At 40.4% G+C, this 16,972-nt stretch overlaps 1 protein-coding gene across 4 annotated transcripts in view; it reads left to right on the top strand.

The window, feature by feature from the left end:
- Positions 1 to 16,972, top strand: part of nova2 (NOVA alternative splicing regulator 2) — a gene marked incomplete at both ends in the record, with an annotated part of 80,513 nt that overhangs the window by 11,104 nt on the left and 52,437 nt on the right. For 3 of the 4 annotated variants that reach the window (XM_083885986.1, XM_083885984.1, XM_083885985.1), the window contains one exon: positions 9,964 to 10,107. In XM_083885986.1, the coding sequence (XP_083742112.1) occupies positions 9,964 to 10,107 (144 nt within the window). Of the gene's footprint in view, positions 1 to 9,879; positions 10,108 to 16,972 lie in introns of all 4 variants that reach the window. The other variant, XM_083885983.1, reaches the window with a different exon arrangement.

Here is a 16,972-nt window from a genome sequence, read left to right as displayed (position 1 = left end):
GACGGACACAGTTGAAGCTTAAAGGAGCATTTAGTCTAAAACAACTTCCTCGTGTCTCACACACAGTGTCCTCAGTTACACTGAGGTGATCGCTGCATCCTTAAGTGTCTGGCATTCTTTTAGGAGCTCCACAAACTCCTCCCTCCACACGGTTAAGAACTAATCGGCAACAGTCACCACATCTATAATAATTATGGTGTTTTTCTTGTTCTTATTTGGACTGCAAGTTTTCCTGCTCATTATGTTGTCAGCGTGAGCGAGGGCGCAGCACACAGGGAGTCAGAGGCGCTGCGTCCTTGACAATGCGTCATATCAACAAGTGCGGGGAACAGTGCGACTCTCGCGTCGTTGCGCTAAATTGGGTTGTTTTTGACGGCGATTAACCGATAGACGTCTTTAGACTTTGACATTTATCGTACACGCTTACAAACGGGATGAACAAATAACTGTTTTCAAAGCAAAATTGTAAATTTGAAACGATGAAATTAGCAAATCCAAAAAGCTGCTGTTGACCTGCTCTATTTTAACTACTCTACGTTCTGTGAATGCAATTCAATCACATTCTCATCCTCACATTGGATCAATAGTTCTACTGTATATACCAGCGTTTAAAAAAACTAAACAAATAATAATATAATGAGAGAGAAAATTATGTTATTGGGTATAAATCTGCCTCCTGTGAAAAGTCTCTGCCTTTTTACACCACTGTATTTTACAGTTGGTGAAAACGCTGTTACTTCAAGAGCTCAATATATTCTCAGGTGGTTCTCTCAGGTTTTTTTTATTTATTTATTTAACTACACTGTGTACAATAGGAAGGAATAAACGCTCCCTGACCGAGAAATCAATGACAACAGGAGGAAGCTCTGACAGCTTTTTAAATTAAAATGAAATAATGGAGGTAAAACGTAGAACTGATAGTTAAGACAAACAGCCCAAATTCATTTCTGGTTCTATTATTTCCTAGAACACAAATCATTCGAACCGTGGACTCTGGAAACTCGGAGTGCGTGATCGTATGTAGAAAAATGCAGTATAAATGTGGGCCGTATAAAAATCTGATCACTGCTATGTCTGCTATAGACCGTTAAATGTTAAGTTTACTGTGCTAAGACAAGCTTGTATTAAAATCAGAGTCACAAACATCCATGAAATAACAGTCAATAGGCCGATGCACTGAAAATACAGTAGAAATACCGTTTAATCAAAATAAAATAAAAACCTTTCCTCCAACAAGAAACACCCAAACTTCTAATATTACGAGTGCCACAATAAGCCTTGAATAAAACCACCACAAATCAATAGGTGAACTCCCACTGTGAGTCGAGGCCGACACCAGCTGCTGCACTAAAAGAAAATACAAGTGTATGTTACTTGTATCAGGCTGCTATAACACAAGGAAAAGCATTTAAAGTATTACAAAACCACATTGCACTTATGCTGTCATGTTTCTCTACAGGCAGAGTTCAGGGGGAGGAAGAGGGTCTTTAATGTCGTCCATCAGCAGCTTTTTTCCTCTGTAAACTTTTACCGTTTTCTGTGTGAAGAAAAAGCTTCTCAGGTTGACTTGATAAAACACGGGAGATGTTGATAAAAAAATTCTGGGTAAACAGTGTCTTTCAGGACGCTGCCTTGTGGGAGGATGAGGTTCAAACAGTGCACTGCAGTTTTTTTTGAAGGCTTTTTCTTTCTTTCTTTTTTTTTTTTTTTTTATAAAAACATGTAGAAGTTGTTGGATATGTATGAGAAGTGAGTCATGGCAGTTATCAAACCCACTAAAAGCCTCATTTCTGAAGCGTAATTGAATGTGTGTTACGCAACCGTGACAGCAAACTCAGCGCTGCAGCTCTATTAAATGATAGAGAGTCTCAAAGGCTATGGAATTAGATTTGTGTCAACACTCTTCACCAAGGAAACAACACTTTGCAAGAAGCAACTCAAATATCGATTTAATAATTCAAAAATGTTGTATTTTATTGTTTGAAAATACACTTGTTCTTTGCACTCACTGATTTGTTCCTTGCACGTTGGTTTTTTTGTTTGTGATTCTGACTATGGGCAGGGCCGCAGGAAGCTGGGCGGGGGCCTTCGGAAGCTGCCTGCTGATTGGCTACTGAGTTTTAGAGCAACAGCTCAATGAATCGGAAGTAGTCACCGACTTGGATTCGCTGTCCGTCTGGAATTTATAATTCTAAGTATCTAACGTTTGTCAGGTTGTTAAAACGTCAAACGTTAGCTACTTTAGTTAGCAGTGCCGTCGCTAAATACAGCAGACTCCTCTGTCAAATGCTGAGGACGTTTCCTTTGCTAAATGTTGGAGATTAACCCACGTTTTCAGGATCGTTGGGTCTTTTTAACTGATCGACAGTTCGGCGTTGTTCGGCTTGATTCATGTGCCTCTTCCTGTGACGGTAGTCTGACGACGTCGCGCGTTTTCCCTGGTTATGACGTCACGAGTCGAGCTAGCAGAAACACGCCACATGTCGCATAAGCCGCTACAATAATAACAAGGCAATCGGAGATGGCAGACGTCACCCCGTTCACGCAACGAGCCTCTGTTGGTCATATTGGCAAGTGCAAGTGTGGAAACACAAACTAACAGACAATCAGAGCCACTAAAAACAACACTGCGCCCCCACTCCATGGGGCGAACAAAAACCCTTTTTGCTGCCACCATTTGGCACTTTACTTGAATGAAAAAAAATGGTGCAGTGGATACATTTTATATATTATATACGCCAATGTGCCGGCTAGAGTCGGCAAATGATGGCTTTTCCAAATGCTAACTGTTGTTAGCTGCCTGAGCCTCAGTGGCGCTGACGTAGTTTCCTGTGTCTCATTTGCATTTAAAGAGACAGGCACTCAAATGCGAGCGTTGTGAACAGGTCTGTTTTGGTAGGGTGATTGATCTGCTGTTGTGCTTCATCCTTAAGGTATTTTGACCAAAGCGTGTTCATTAGGACACCAGAGAACTAGGTTAACTTGGCGAAACGAGGTATAAATATGGCCCCTTTAACTAAAAATTAGGGATGTCAAAAGATTACAATTTTTAATCAGATTAATCACAGGGTAGCTGTGGATTAATCACGATTAATCACGATTAATTACCATTCGTAAATATGCCAAAAAAATCAAATTTTCTCTTTATATTGTTGTAGGAATGGAGAGATAAATAAAGTATGTGAAAATTTAAATGTAAAGAACAATAAAATACTGTAAATAACTTGTAAAAACCTATACAAACTTAGTAAAAAAAAAATATTACATTGTAAAAAAAAACACATTATAAGACAATATAAATAAATAGAAAAAATAAAATGCTGTAAATGAGGTAAAAAACAACAACTATACATTGCACTGTAAATAACTCACATTATAAAAAATAACAAATAACAAAATATAAAGTATAGAAGTTAAATAGTTTTCTTACTAAACCCACAGCAGGAAATTCCTCATCAGCACTTTGAAGCACTGCTTCTGCTAGTTAGCGTTAGCGTCAGCTAGCATTCTGACGCTAACGTTAGCTGCTGTCTGTGTCCCTGTTAGTTAGACAGTGACTGTTAATGTTATGATTATATCATTATCTGCACCAGTAGCGCCACTTACAACTGTGTGTCTTTCTTTCTTTTTTCTTCCTCTTCCTGATTGATACCTCCTCTTCATTTTCCTTCAGCTTCACACAGGTTAAAGTGAGGTGACGTGGGGCCCCAAGCAGTTGGGGCGATGAAAGTGAGAAGGTGCGTTAAAATAAATTAACGCGTTAATTCCACAAATTAATCATCCTGCGTTAACGCGTTAATTTCGACAGCCCTACTAAAAATACTTAAATATAGCAAACTGGTCTGTTTTTGTACGTGCACAGACTGTCAGGTTGTTTATATCCTTCCAGTATCTGCTCTATACTGTCCGAATCCACGTTTTATCGATTAATGCCATGGTAACCTGTGCTGTAAGTGTTACCATGCAACAGATACAAGTGATGAACATGAGTCACTCATTACATCCTTTCACGTGCTTTGATGAGTCATATGTTGCCGTCTTTATAAGACGTCGGAAATGGTCTGTTGATGGAGGAGGTGTTTGTGAGTGAGTCTGTTTTTGTGCCGCGGACATGCTTGTGCGTGTGTGTGTGTGTGCATATGTTTCTGTGTGTGTGTGTCGTATTTACCGATTCCCCTGCCTTATTAATACGGGCTGGTTATAATTAGCTAGCCTCTCTATCAAAAGCAGGTCAGTCCACGGCGTTGCACTTAAAGTGGGTCACTGCAGCACAGAGAGGAGAGAGGAGGCAGGAGCAGGAGAGGAGTGGGGAAGGAAAGGAGATGAGGAGGGGAGAGGAAGGACAAGAAGAGGAGGAGAAGATGGTAAGTTTTAGGCCACAACTGTGAGAGCATTAAAAAAAACAAGTTGCTGCTTTATTTAAACAGTTTAAAGTCAACCTGGAGATATGGTGGATGTTATTGAAATGAAAACTTCGTCATCGTTCTTGAAAAACAACGGAAAAGGTTTGGTGACGCGTCACGGTGCAGCTGAGGGAAAATTCAAAATGCGAGGTTTGTGGGAAAAACATCAACCAAAGTGATGAATCTAACGTTTTTGAGAATCAGCGTAAAAAGCAACAAGGTGGGAAGGAAACTAATGATTTCACTGAAAACTGCAGAGTCATTACAGTTTAGGGCTGAAACGATGAATATATTTTGATAATAGAACAGTTTCAGTGTTTTTGTTTTTGTTTTTTTAATTTTATTTAAGAATTAAATCATATTTCTCTTATTTTTGAGCTTCTTAAATGCGATTTTCTTTTTCTTGACATTTTTGTGGAACGAAAGATTACTTTATGATTTACCGGGAAAATAATGGGCAGATTCATCATTGATGAAAATAGTCAGACCTATTACAGTTAGAGTCAGATTGTTGAGACTGTAGGGCCGATATTGTGATTTGATTTGCAACATTCCATTCAACTATGATGGCGCATTACAACATGACACTATCAAAATAATAAGTACTTTTAAAACATTCGTAAAAGTTCATTACTTTTATTAATGAACTGTTTCCAGGCCTCACTTCAGTTTACTGCCCTCTTAAATCATTAAGGACAGAAATGTCCATTTCCATAAAAACTGCTATAAAAACTTTTGTTTTTCTGCATAAATCTCATAAACATCTCCAGCCCTGCTCAAAACTATAAAACATTCAATAATTTTCAGGATTAAACCCTTTAAATGCCAGTTTTTCCAGATTCCTCTTTCACCTTCTCCGTTTACAAGTCGCCACCTCTGCAGTTTACGTAACTGACTCAAATTTCAGATTTCAGTCAGAAAACAATAAAACTGAATCGATCTCTCCATCTTTGAAATGCTCTGTCCATATTCATACTTGTTGTTGCATATTTTTAAGTGTCATTGCTGCCCCGACGCTTATTACCAGTGATGAAATAGCGACATTTCCATCGAAGGGACGTGTTTGAACTGGCCTGTGATTGGTCGAAGTCTCCTGTCATGAGTCTAGAGGACATTCAGGCTTCACCTCTCGAAACTTATCAAACAGCGTTAGCTTACAGCTACAGGTTAGTTTGTCAGTTTTGCTGACTCTGCACTTTCACGAATGGCCGCTGATGACTGAACATGTTTCCACTCAGCGTCAGGAAGCGGCGAAGGAGGCAGAAGAGGAAAGAGTTTGAAAATTAAACGATTATAATCGAGTTATTTTCATTTTCAATAAATACGCTCCTGGTGTCCAGAGGATGGAGCCTTTTAATTCAACTCAACTCAATCACTTTGCCTGCAAAATGCACACCGGAGAACTCAGATTAGCACGTGTACTGTAGTAAGACTGGAACTTATTGAACAAACCGAGGACATGTTTTTATTCCCGCTTTCCTCTGCCGTCCGCGTTTGAGCTCCCTGCAATTTGTATTTCATCAGCAGCAGCGGAGCTGAGGAAGGGCAGGGGAGTGTCGGGTTTCCTGTCTGTGTGCTCGTGCCTCGACTTGGCTCTACAATCAGACATGAGATGAGAGCAGAGGCCGCCCAGAACACACTACACACTCCCAACAACGCCACACAACCGCAGTGTTTATAGGCGTGCACGACTAATGTTTCACAGCAACTTTCCTCTCGCACATATTTTGAATGCAGATCATTGAAAAAGCACCAGACCTGCTCAGAATCCTGCAATTTCTGACTCGTAACTTGTGTTTCAACGTATTTTTTGCATAATGTTATCAACAGTGCTGGGCGCATTAACGAAGACGCACGTTAACGCATTTTAAAAAGTTTCCATGACGACTGACCGGAAAAAGATGCGCGTGACGTCATGTTTACGTGACTGCCGATTGTTAAAAACACTTTAAAATAACGCTAAACTTTAAAAAGTGTCGCGCTGATCCAGTTCGACTGTAGGCACGCTAATGGTGCTAAACGAGCTAATGCAGCTAAGGGAGCTAACTGGTAAACTATTAAATAATAAAATTAAATAAACTATTATTTTATCGGTTAATCGAGTCCTTTAACGTTAAATTCACATTTTACTTTTTCATACCACATTCTCAGTCCAGACATCTTTAATAATAGAATAATAGAATCAATTATTAAAATGGTACCAGTACCAGTTAGCTCCGTTAGCTGCATTAGCTCCTTTAGCGCTCCTACAGTTGAACTGCAGCGGTCTGTTAAAGGAAAAGAGCAGCGCTACAAATAACCAGCGTACCTGTGTACTGTGTATGTGTGCCTCTGTTTTTAAAGTTTAGCGTTACTTTAGAGACTCATTTTAACAATCGGGAGTCACGTAAACATGACGTCACGGGTGTCTTTTTCTGGTCGGTCGTCGTGGAAACGCGTTGTGCATAAACCTAGAGCCCAGCACTAGTTATCAATAGAGCTACAACTAACGATTATTTTCATAATTGATTATTTTCTCAATTAGCCCATTGACGCCGGGAGAGCGGCTACGCGTTTTATTCTCTCATAGACGCCGGTAAAGCGGATACGTCAATTTTCAATCGGAAATCTTGTTTTAATCATGAAAAAAGCTTCAAAACGATTAATCTATGATCAAAATAGTTGACGATTAATTTAGTAATGGATTAATAATCGATTAATTGTTTCAGCTCTAATTATCAATCAATAATTCCTTAATAATCTGTCACAATTATGTGAATTTAATTCATCTTAGAGAGAACCAGAGTTCTGCACAGACTCCTTACATCCATCATCATGCCTGAGCTTGATGAGACAGAATAACCAAAAACCCCTGTGTCGATTAGAGCTGAAACGATTAATCGATGAATCGATTATTAATCGATGACTAAATTAATCGCCAACTATTTTGATAATCGATAATCGGTTTTAAGCTTTTTTCATGATTAAAACAAGATTTATGATTGTTTTAGCTTCTTAAATGTGAATATTTTCTTGGTTTCTTTGCTCCACATAAACAAAAAAATCATTAAAACTAAATTATTTTGGTTTGTGAACAAAACAAGACATTCAAGAACATCGTCATTTCCAGTTTGACAAACACTGATCAACGTTTTTTAATATTTTATGACATTTTATGGACCAAACGATTAATCGATTAATCGAGAAAATAATCGACAGATTAATCGATTACGAAAATAATCGTTAGTTGCAGCTCTAGTGTCGATATATATTATAACGTGGTGTCACAAACGCCTCCAATCCTCTGTTGTTTTCGTTGCAAACTAAGTGTGAACGGGGATTTGACTGAGAGATCCATTAAAAGTCAATTCATGTCAGTGTTGCCATTCTCCATCTGCTCGTACCCCGGTCTCTCTCTTCACATCGCAGGGTTTTCTCTTACGTCTTCATTATCATTCGTTCGTTAGTCGTCTCCAGTTGTTTTTGCTTTGGTAGCAGCCGGAAGAGAGAAAGCTGCTTGTTTCAAAGGTGCCTCGCCCTTTGTGTGAAACTGTGCCCCAGTAATAATAATCCTATTTTAATCTCTCCCTCCTGGGGTTACATGTCCCGGATTATCAAATATTAAGAAAGCCGTGTGGGGGTGGGGACGCCGAGACGTATAGAATCAGTCGCTGAGGCTTAACGGCAGCGAAGGAAGCCATGTTAGAAACTCTGTGTTATTTTTAGTTTGGAGTTGTGTATAAATAGAAGAAAATCGTGGAGGTGTAGAGAAATGATTCATCACTGCGTGTTTTTAACATTATTTCTTTATTTGTCCAGGTAAGAGTTGAGATCTCATGGCCACTACTTTTTTTTGGACTATAGCTTTATTTCTATGTTTAACTCAGAGCGGGAAACTGTCAATAGGAGATTAAATGGTGCAGATTATGTATTCCTTTAAAGGAGACATGTTGTGCAAAATCCACCTTTTAATCATTTTAATACTTATATTTCGGACTACATGTGGAGGCCCTATGAGTAAGCAAAGTATGAAAAAAGATGACTCAGTCATGTTTTTGTGGTCCGCCTCGAGATAAAAACACGCTCCACAGTGCAGCACAGAGTTCTACACAAACGTCCAGCCTTAGAGGATTTGCGTGTCCTGTGCTACTAGAGTCGGCAAATGATGGCTTTTACAAATGCTAACTGCTGTTAGCTGCCGGAGCCTCAGTGACGCTGACGTAATCTCCTGTGTCTCATTTGCATTTAAAGGGACAATGTGTAGTATTTATGGGTTTATATAACCCAAAATCCACTTTTTTATACATATTATGTGCTCCTGCATTGTCTAGTCGCTGTATAATAGTTTTTGTTTCATTTTCGTAGTGTTTCAAAAAGTCATGTAAAATAACATGGTCGCGGGCCGCGGTTGCATAGCCACTGTTAGCAGCGAGACGCCATGTTTCTACCGGAGCCTGTAAGGACAAACGCGAGAGAACAAATCAAGCGTCTCTTTACTTGTAGCTGAAGTCCCGCCTCCTCTCTCTCCGCTTCGTCTGCTACGGCCGCGGTAGCTCCGCCCTCTCCCTCGCCTCACGAACCTCATCTGCTGACACGGAGAAAGACGACGAGGACGACATTTGACCCTCTGAGGATACCGTAGCGCTCAGGGAAGGGAGGGGGTGAGCAGAGGAGCAGTTCTTCGTTGTAAATTTCAGCCTCTCCTCTAGATGGCACTATAAACTACTTACTTCACCTCTAAAGAGACAGGCACTCAAAACAGAGCGTTCTAAACAGGGCTGTTTTGTCAGGGTGATTGAACTGCTGTGGTGCTTCATCCTTAGGGTATTTTGACCAAAGCATGTCACAGACATGTTCATTAGGACACCAGGGAACTAGTTCATAGAGTCGAGTTCATAACGAATCCCCAAAAATCAGCGTGTCCCTCCGCTCTCTCTCTCTCTGGTGCCAAGGCGTTGACGATGACCAGATTCTTTCGGTCCCATCGCAGATATTAGATCAGGCCAATCTGGGGGGCGAGAGAGAGAGCGTTTAGAGCTCGCGTAAATGGACCCCGAAGGAAAGAAAAAGATAACGGCGTCATGAAATCATCAGATTATGGAAATAATTAGTTGTCATGGATATCAGCGATCGTTTGATGTGATGTGCGTGGATTTGCCTTGGATGGTCAGTCGAGATGGAGCAGAGAAGAGAGGGTGTGTGTGTGTGTGTCTGTGTGTGTGTGTCTGTGTGTGTGGGTGAGAAATTATTCTGCTTTGTGATGGTGATGCAGCACCAGCTCACATCTGCTCTGCCAGGCTGTGATGAGTGATAAACACTTAACTTGCACACAGTTCACACTTCTATCAAACCAGATGAGGCGTCGTTTATCAAACCTCTCACTCAAACAGGACTTTTAATTAACAAAAAAATACATAAAACTACAACAAACAATGTGGCAGGCATGAGGACAAAGGACTGAGAATGCACAATTCAGATTTTCAGTTTCTCCTCTCAGTAGCTTTCTCTGTCTGTGTGTGTGTGTGTGTGTGTGTGTGTGTGTCCCTGTCGCTGACTTCCTGTTTCCTGTTTCCTGCTGCAGAGGAAGGCGAGTACTTCCTGAAGGTTTTGATTCCCAGCTATGCGGCGGGCTCCATCATCGGGAAAGGAGGCCAGACCATCGTCCAGCTGCAGAAAGAGACTGGAGCCACCATCAAACTGTCCAAATCCAAAGACTTCTACCCCGGTAAGACGCCAACACCACTGCTGCTGCTGCTGCTGCTGATAATCATGATGATGATGATGCTACTGATGGATGCATGGATGGAGTTTTCTGTATATTCACCAAAAAGCAGAAGCACAAAAGAATGAAACATGCATCATAATATATAATTATTAGTGCTTGGTCACGTTAACGGCGGTTAACAGCGTCAACGTTAACGCACAAAGCGTTTCCAGGGACGTGCGTGACGTCACGTTTACGTGACTCCCGATTGTTAAAATGAGTCTCTAAAGTAACGCTAAACGCTAAAAACAGAGGCACACATACGCAGTTACACAGGTACGCTGGTTATTTGTAGCGCTGCTCTTTTCACTGTGCTGCTCGACTGTAGGCGCGCTAACGGTGCTAAAGCAGCTAACGGAGCTAACTGATAAACGGCCGCGGCACGTAAACATGACGCCACGCACATTTATCCGGTCAGTCATCATGGAAAAGCGTCGTGCCTAGCACTAATTATTATAGATGTCTGGACTGAGAATGCCGTTTGCGAATTTAATAATGCTAAAGGACTCGATTAACCGAGAAAATAATAGCCCATTATGACAATAATTGTTAGTTTACACCTTAGTTTTCTGTCCGTCATCATCGTATCACACAGAGAAACACAAAATAACGACACATGCATCATAGTGGATGATGGAGGGGTGATGGAGGGATGGATGTAGAGGCACAGGGAACAGCTGCCCGTGTCTGTTTATCGTCATGAAGTAGTGAAGGATGGAGGGATTGAATCAGGACGAACAGATGGATCAGTGCAAAGTGTTTCGACCCATTAAGGAGGCATTTCATTAGCTCGGTCTTCATCCATCAATTTTTCATAATGTTAAATCACACACACACACACACACACGCGTGAAAGAGACAGACACACACATGCGTTGTAAATAAATAAACACGGTGAAATGTTTACTACAGTTTGGAGTTTCAGCTTCTATGGACAAACGACAGCCTGTTTTAATGCTGTGGAGCAGATTTATGGATTTATAGATGACCATGTGTGGGCATATGTGTGTGTGTGTGTGTGTGTGTGTGTAATATCTGTGTTGTTAATCACTGAGTCCTCTGGGACGCAGGGATCTGAGTTCATGTCGCGCTGCACACACACACACACTCACAGCCCGGGATGAGGTTTTCAGGATCAAAGGTGAAATTATTTCTGTCCAAACCTCTTAATTCTGCCCTGATGTGACGTGTGGAGCTTTGCTGCATGTGTGTGTGTGTGTGTGTCTGTGTGTCTGTGTGTTGTGTTTGTTTGAGCCGCAGCAGAGATGCAGCACAGCTGTATCCATCCGTGTCGTCCGGGATTAAACACGTGTGCGTTTTAACTGCTGCGAGATGCAAACATGTCTGCTTTAAACAGCTTGTAAACACACTTTGCTCAATGTGTTTTTAGAGAAAACAACTTCAAGGCTTTGGCTGAAATAAACTCTGCAAACTGAGTGAGCAGGAAGAAGGAGACACTTGGACACTTTTTGTTCTTCTTAAACTGGACTTTATGGCGCTCATGTTTGCACAGTGTAATTGTAATAGAGAAGCACTGGGATGGGAGATGGGGAAATGAACGGTATGACTCAATTTACAGCACAAAGGATCGGCATTTTTCTCTAACAATGAAGAAAGTATCTACCCCCGTTAATTTAGAGAGCTTTTTAGAATAACAATGTGAAACTAAATGTTTCCTCCTTTGTTATCTCCAGGGCAGTTGTGTTAGAGGAAAAGCAGTTTGTCACAAGAACATGCACTCGCAGTATTTTCATCCTTAGCAGTGTCTTTAGTTTAATTGTTGTTAAGAAAATGATATTAACAATAAAAGCAGACACAGAAGCACGGCATGTTGTCTGTTACCTCTTTAACTCAGGTCAGGAAAATACCAGCAAAGATGAGTTGTTTTGGTTGTGAATGAGTGAATGAATGGCAAAAACTGTAACTGTAGTGTCATCAAAACTGGACTGTACTTAACAGCCATGACATCATTAGTCATACTCTGGTCGTCAGGAGGATAATTCATTCAAATTAAAGCTTTCAACTTTTACATTTTTTTACACAAACACCTCTGCGGTTCCAAGTGGAAGCTCTTTACATATAGTATGAATATGTATGTATGTATATATATGTGTATATATATATATGTATATGTATATGTATATGTATATATATATATGTATATGTTTATGTATATGTATATATATATGTATGTATATATATGTATAAGTATGTATATATATGTATAAGTATGTATATATATGTATATGTATGTATATATGTGTATATGTATATATATGTATATGTATATATATGTGTATGTATATACACGTATATGTGTATATATATACACATATACGTGTATATCTGTGTGTGTACATATATATATATATATATATATATATATATATATATATATATATATATATATACGTATATGTATAGATGTATGTATGTGTATATATGTATATGTGTGTGTATATGTACGTATGTATATATATATGAGTATATATGTATATATCTGTGAATATAAGTATATATGTGTGTGTATATGTATGTGTATATATATGTGTGTAAATATATGTGTGCGTACATACGAGTGTATATATGAACATACATTCATATATACATATATATTTATATATACATATAATACATACATATATATACACACACACATATATGCATACTTATGTATATATGTTTTTCTTCAAAGTCACCACCTCTGGCTTGAACAACAGCAGAGTCTGATCATGCAGTAAATACATCCCAAAATCCATCGAATTTTCAACAGAAACTTGAAGTTGCATCCGAATGTTTGGCCTGTAGTGTGTATATATAATATATATATAATGTATATACTGTACCGTATGTGACCCAAATCCTCTCTCTGTAAAAATAATCACAGTCACAACCTCTGTGAATCCCAGCAGACGTAAACGAGCGCCCGCCGCAGGTGAACTCGCAGTAACACGCTGACAGTGAAACAAAAGCGTCGGCAACAATCCCCACCTCCACTTAAACTTCCCGGCGTCGTCGAAGCGCCCGCAGAGTCTCTCATGTAATGGCTGCCTCTGAGCCAATCACAGCGTGAGCTTTTCTCCAGCTCTGTCAGAGACGTGTTGGACACACGGGGCGCCGCTCTTAAATATGTTTTAGAGCTGCAGCCGAGGAATTTATGTTGGAAATGTGTGGCCCCGTAAAGGGACACACACACACACACACACACACACACTGCTGCTGCTGCAGTGCTGAGTCAACAGAGAGTGTGAAACAAGACTGTTTTTACAGTCAAGTCACTGTTTTCTGTGTGTAGGCCCAAGAAATTCAGTCAACTCATCCAGAATATGTTGGTTTGTGTTCAAACAAACCTTTTAAAATAAGGACTTACTTTATCATCCTTCACTTTCCTTATGGTTTTCAGAGATTACATTTTTGTAATCCTGCAAAACTGCCGGGAAAAACTCTTCCTGATGCTGCTCCTGCTTTGAGTTCAATTTGATTTTTGGCAGAAACGGGAACATTCGTGTCAGTGTAATACATATTTGGAACGGCTGTGAACACTGGGAAAACGTTTTCCAGTCGAGCTTCAAGTCATTTATTCTGCATTTACAGTTTTTTTTTGTTTTTTTTTACACTTTCAAAAAACCAATGTGTGTGTCCGTGTGTGTGTGCTTGTGTGTGTGTTTGTGAATGTGTGCATCAGTTCAGTGTTGGCGTCTGCAAACAAGCCGCCGTTGTTAAACACCGGCACACAAGACTCCTGAAATCTCTGCCAGCGAGAACAGATGTAAGGTCCAAAAGCCTCCAGGACACACACACACACACTCACACACACATACACACACACACGCACACGCACACACATGCACATACATGCACATACATGTACACACAAATGCACATACACATGCCTGCTGTAAAATCCAATGACAATAATACAACCATATACACTTAATAAAAAAGAATCAAATATGCTTTGCACGTTTGCACAGAGGAAGTGCCTCACACACACACACACACGTACACGTGTACACACACACACGTGTACACACACACACTCACTCTCACACGGTTTTCAGTCTTCTGAGCTCAGTTTTCTAAAATTACTGCAAAGACACGAAGAGAAGGCGGCGAGGAAAGGAGAAAAGTGAAGGATATGAAGGAGAAAATGCAGAAAGAGAGGGTTTGTCTGAGGACTATAGGAGCCTGTGTGTGTGTGTGTGTGTGTGTGTGTGCGTATGCACATGCACATGCACATGCACACACACTCTTCCTTTGCGCTGAAGGGGGCATCTGTATGCAAATGAGACACGGTTCTTCCTGGGTGACAAATCAAAAGGCCCACCTGCTGCAGGGGCCTGTGTGTGTGTGTGTGTGTGTGTGTCTGTCTGTGTGTGTGTGTGTGTGTGTGTGTGTGTGTGTGTGTGTGTGTGTGTGTGTGTGTGTGTGTGTTTGGGGAATAACAGAGCCAGTCTAATGAGCAGTGTAGAGAGTTACTGCTGTGTCTTGGCCCTCAGTCTCAGTCTCATTCCTCTCCTTTCACTCCTCGGAAGACATTAGTCGCCCTCTTTTTCTTCCCCCTTCCTCCACACACACACATGCACACACACACACACACACACACTCTACACACAAACACACACAGATACTCATCCCAGCTGTCAAAGAGAACCTGGCAGACAATACTGACGTTTTGGGAATTTAATTATTTATGGGTAAAAAAATAAATAAAAGTTTATCTTTGTCGCTGAGGCTTCCTCATTCATCGCTCCTGTCTTCTACCTTTCAAAATAAATGTCAGCGCTCCGTGTGGATGACATGGGAAAATAACGAGAGTTTGCACAACGACCGAAACACAAACAAAGCATCTTCGGCTCTTTATCACTGAATGTGAGCTGAGTTTTTTTAAGCACAGGAAGTCGCCAAAAAAAAAACTCCATCTGGATCCTGTGTGGAGAGATGAAGTCAATGCTACCGTTTTGTATTTTTATAGGGAAAAAGCCCATGAAGATGTAAACGTGACTCTATATTATTAAAATTACCTTCATTATAACTGTCCCCCAGGGTGAAGCAGCATAGTGCGGATTCAACACAGTGAAACAAAAGACGGACTCGATGTTGGACTAAAAATAGAACGTTCATTGTGCGTCGCGGCGGCGGCGGCGGAGGAGGAGGAGGAGGAGGAGGAGGAGGAGGAGGAGGAGGGCGATAAACATCAACGTAACGGGGACGGAAACAACAGCAGCTTTTCCATCACATGCGCAGAAAATCTATTCACTCGTCCGTGTTTTATTATTCAGTCTGATTTAAACGGAGAAGCTTCAAAGACACGACCTTCTACATTCCTCTACTGTTCCTCCTCCTCCCTGCTTCCCGTTTATTAATTTATTCTTCGATCCAGCTCCATCTCATCTATCAATCCTTCCCTCGCTCCCCTCGCCCTCTTCCTTCCCCTCCCTCCTTCCTTCCATCTATCTGAAGAATAGTGCAGCAGCAGCACTTAGGCCCGACGACCAATTAGCAAGGAGCAGCACTACTGAGGGACCAGACAGGCCACTATTCATCCACACACACACACACACGCAGCACTATGCAACCCACCATTCACCATTATGACACAACAGATTTATTACATACTCGTACAGTACAAGGCAGTACCATGTCCAAATATAGCCTCTCTCTCTCTCTCTCTCTCTCTCTGTCTCCTTCTCTGTCTCGCTCTCACACACACACACACATATACGCTGCAATTCAAATTCATAGGTGCTTTATTGACAGCAGTATTGTAGTGACAGCGGACAAAGGAAACAGATTTAAAGCCATTTAAAGCTGTAACATGGTGTACTTTTGTCTGTATTTAGCTTTTAAAAATACATATCTATGTTTAAAGGTCACTTGTTACTTTCTACTACTTCCGTTGTGCCTTTATGAGCCAAAGTGTTTCCAATGCTTTTTTAAAAAAATCTTGGAAAGTGTAAGAAGCTACTTTCAGGGACGTAACACTATTTCTGTCCATTTAGGGACCGTAAAAACCGTGTTCGAACAGCGGTGTCCTCTGCATGAATCAACATTTGCTGCCTGTGCGATGGATATTTTATCTGCGGAATGTTTATTTACGTGTAAATTACACATCATTCGGAACTATTTCTTCAACCAGTAGCAGGTAATGATACAATATCTGTGGTTATGAAGACTACACGTAGGGTTGGACTCCAATATGGTGGATTCACTTTTTTTTAATTGGGGATTCTTGTGTATTACTTAATTAATTAATACATTTATTTATTTATTGGTTGGTTTATTTTAGTGCAAATGTAATTTTGAGCAAATGATCTATAGACTTTGCTGGATTTTGAATGCTAGAAATTCAAACTTAATGACAACACAAACACAATGTTCCAAATATTCATTATAAGGCAGCCGTTTGATGTTGTAAAACCACCAAAAAAATATTATCATCAAATATTCAGAATGTGTTACTTTTGGAACTTCAGAGCACCAAAAAAAGGGGGAATTCATGAACTAATTTTTACATAGCTTCACTCTGCTTGTACTGTAGTGCTACATTAAACATCACTTTAACTTGCTTTATTTAATAAAAACACTGCAGGCAACAACTTCCTTAAAAAGAAAAAACACCCAGCAGAATTGTACCTTTTTCTAAAATTCTCCTTAAAACCATCAGTTTATATTTTGCAGAGTCACAGCGAGAGAGAATGTCTAAACCTGCGGTGGACTCGTCTCACTTCATCGTTTAGTGTCGGGGAACAAATGACGGCCGCATAAAATATTCATTGGCGACACCTGTTTTATAATTAGAATTGACCGGCGTCCTCCGCTCTGC

This window comes from Microchirus variegatus (assembly GCF_963457635.1).
Source record: "Microchirus variegatus genome assembly, chromosome: 3".
NCBI lineage: Eukaryota > Metazoa > Chordata > Actinopteri > Pleuronectiformes > Soleidae > Microchirus > Microchirus variegatus.
The sequence above is the reverse complement of the archived record's forward strand: the minus strand, read 5'-3'. Positions and strand labels throughout refer to the sequence as shown.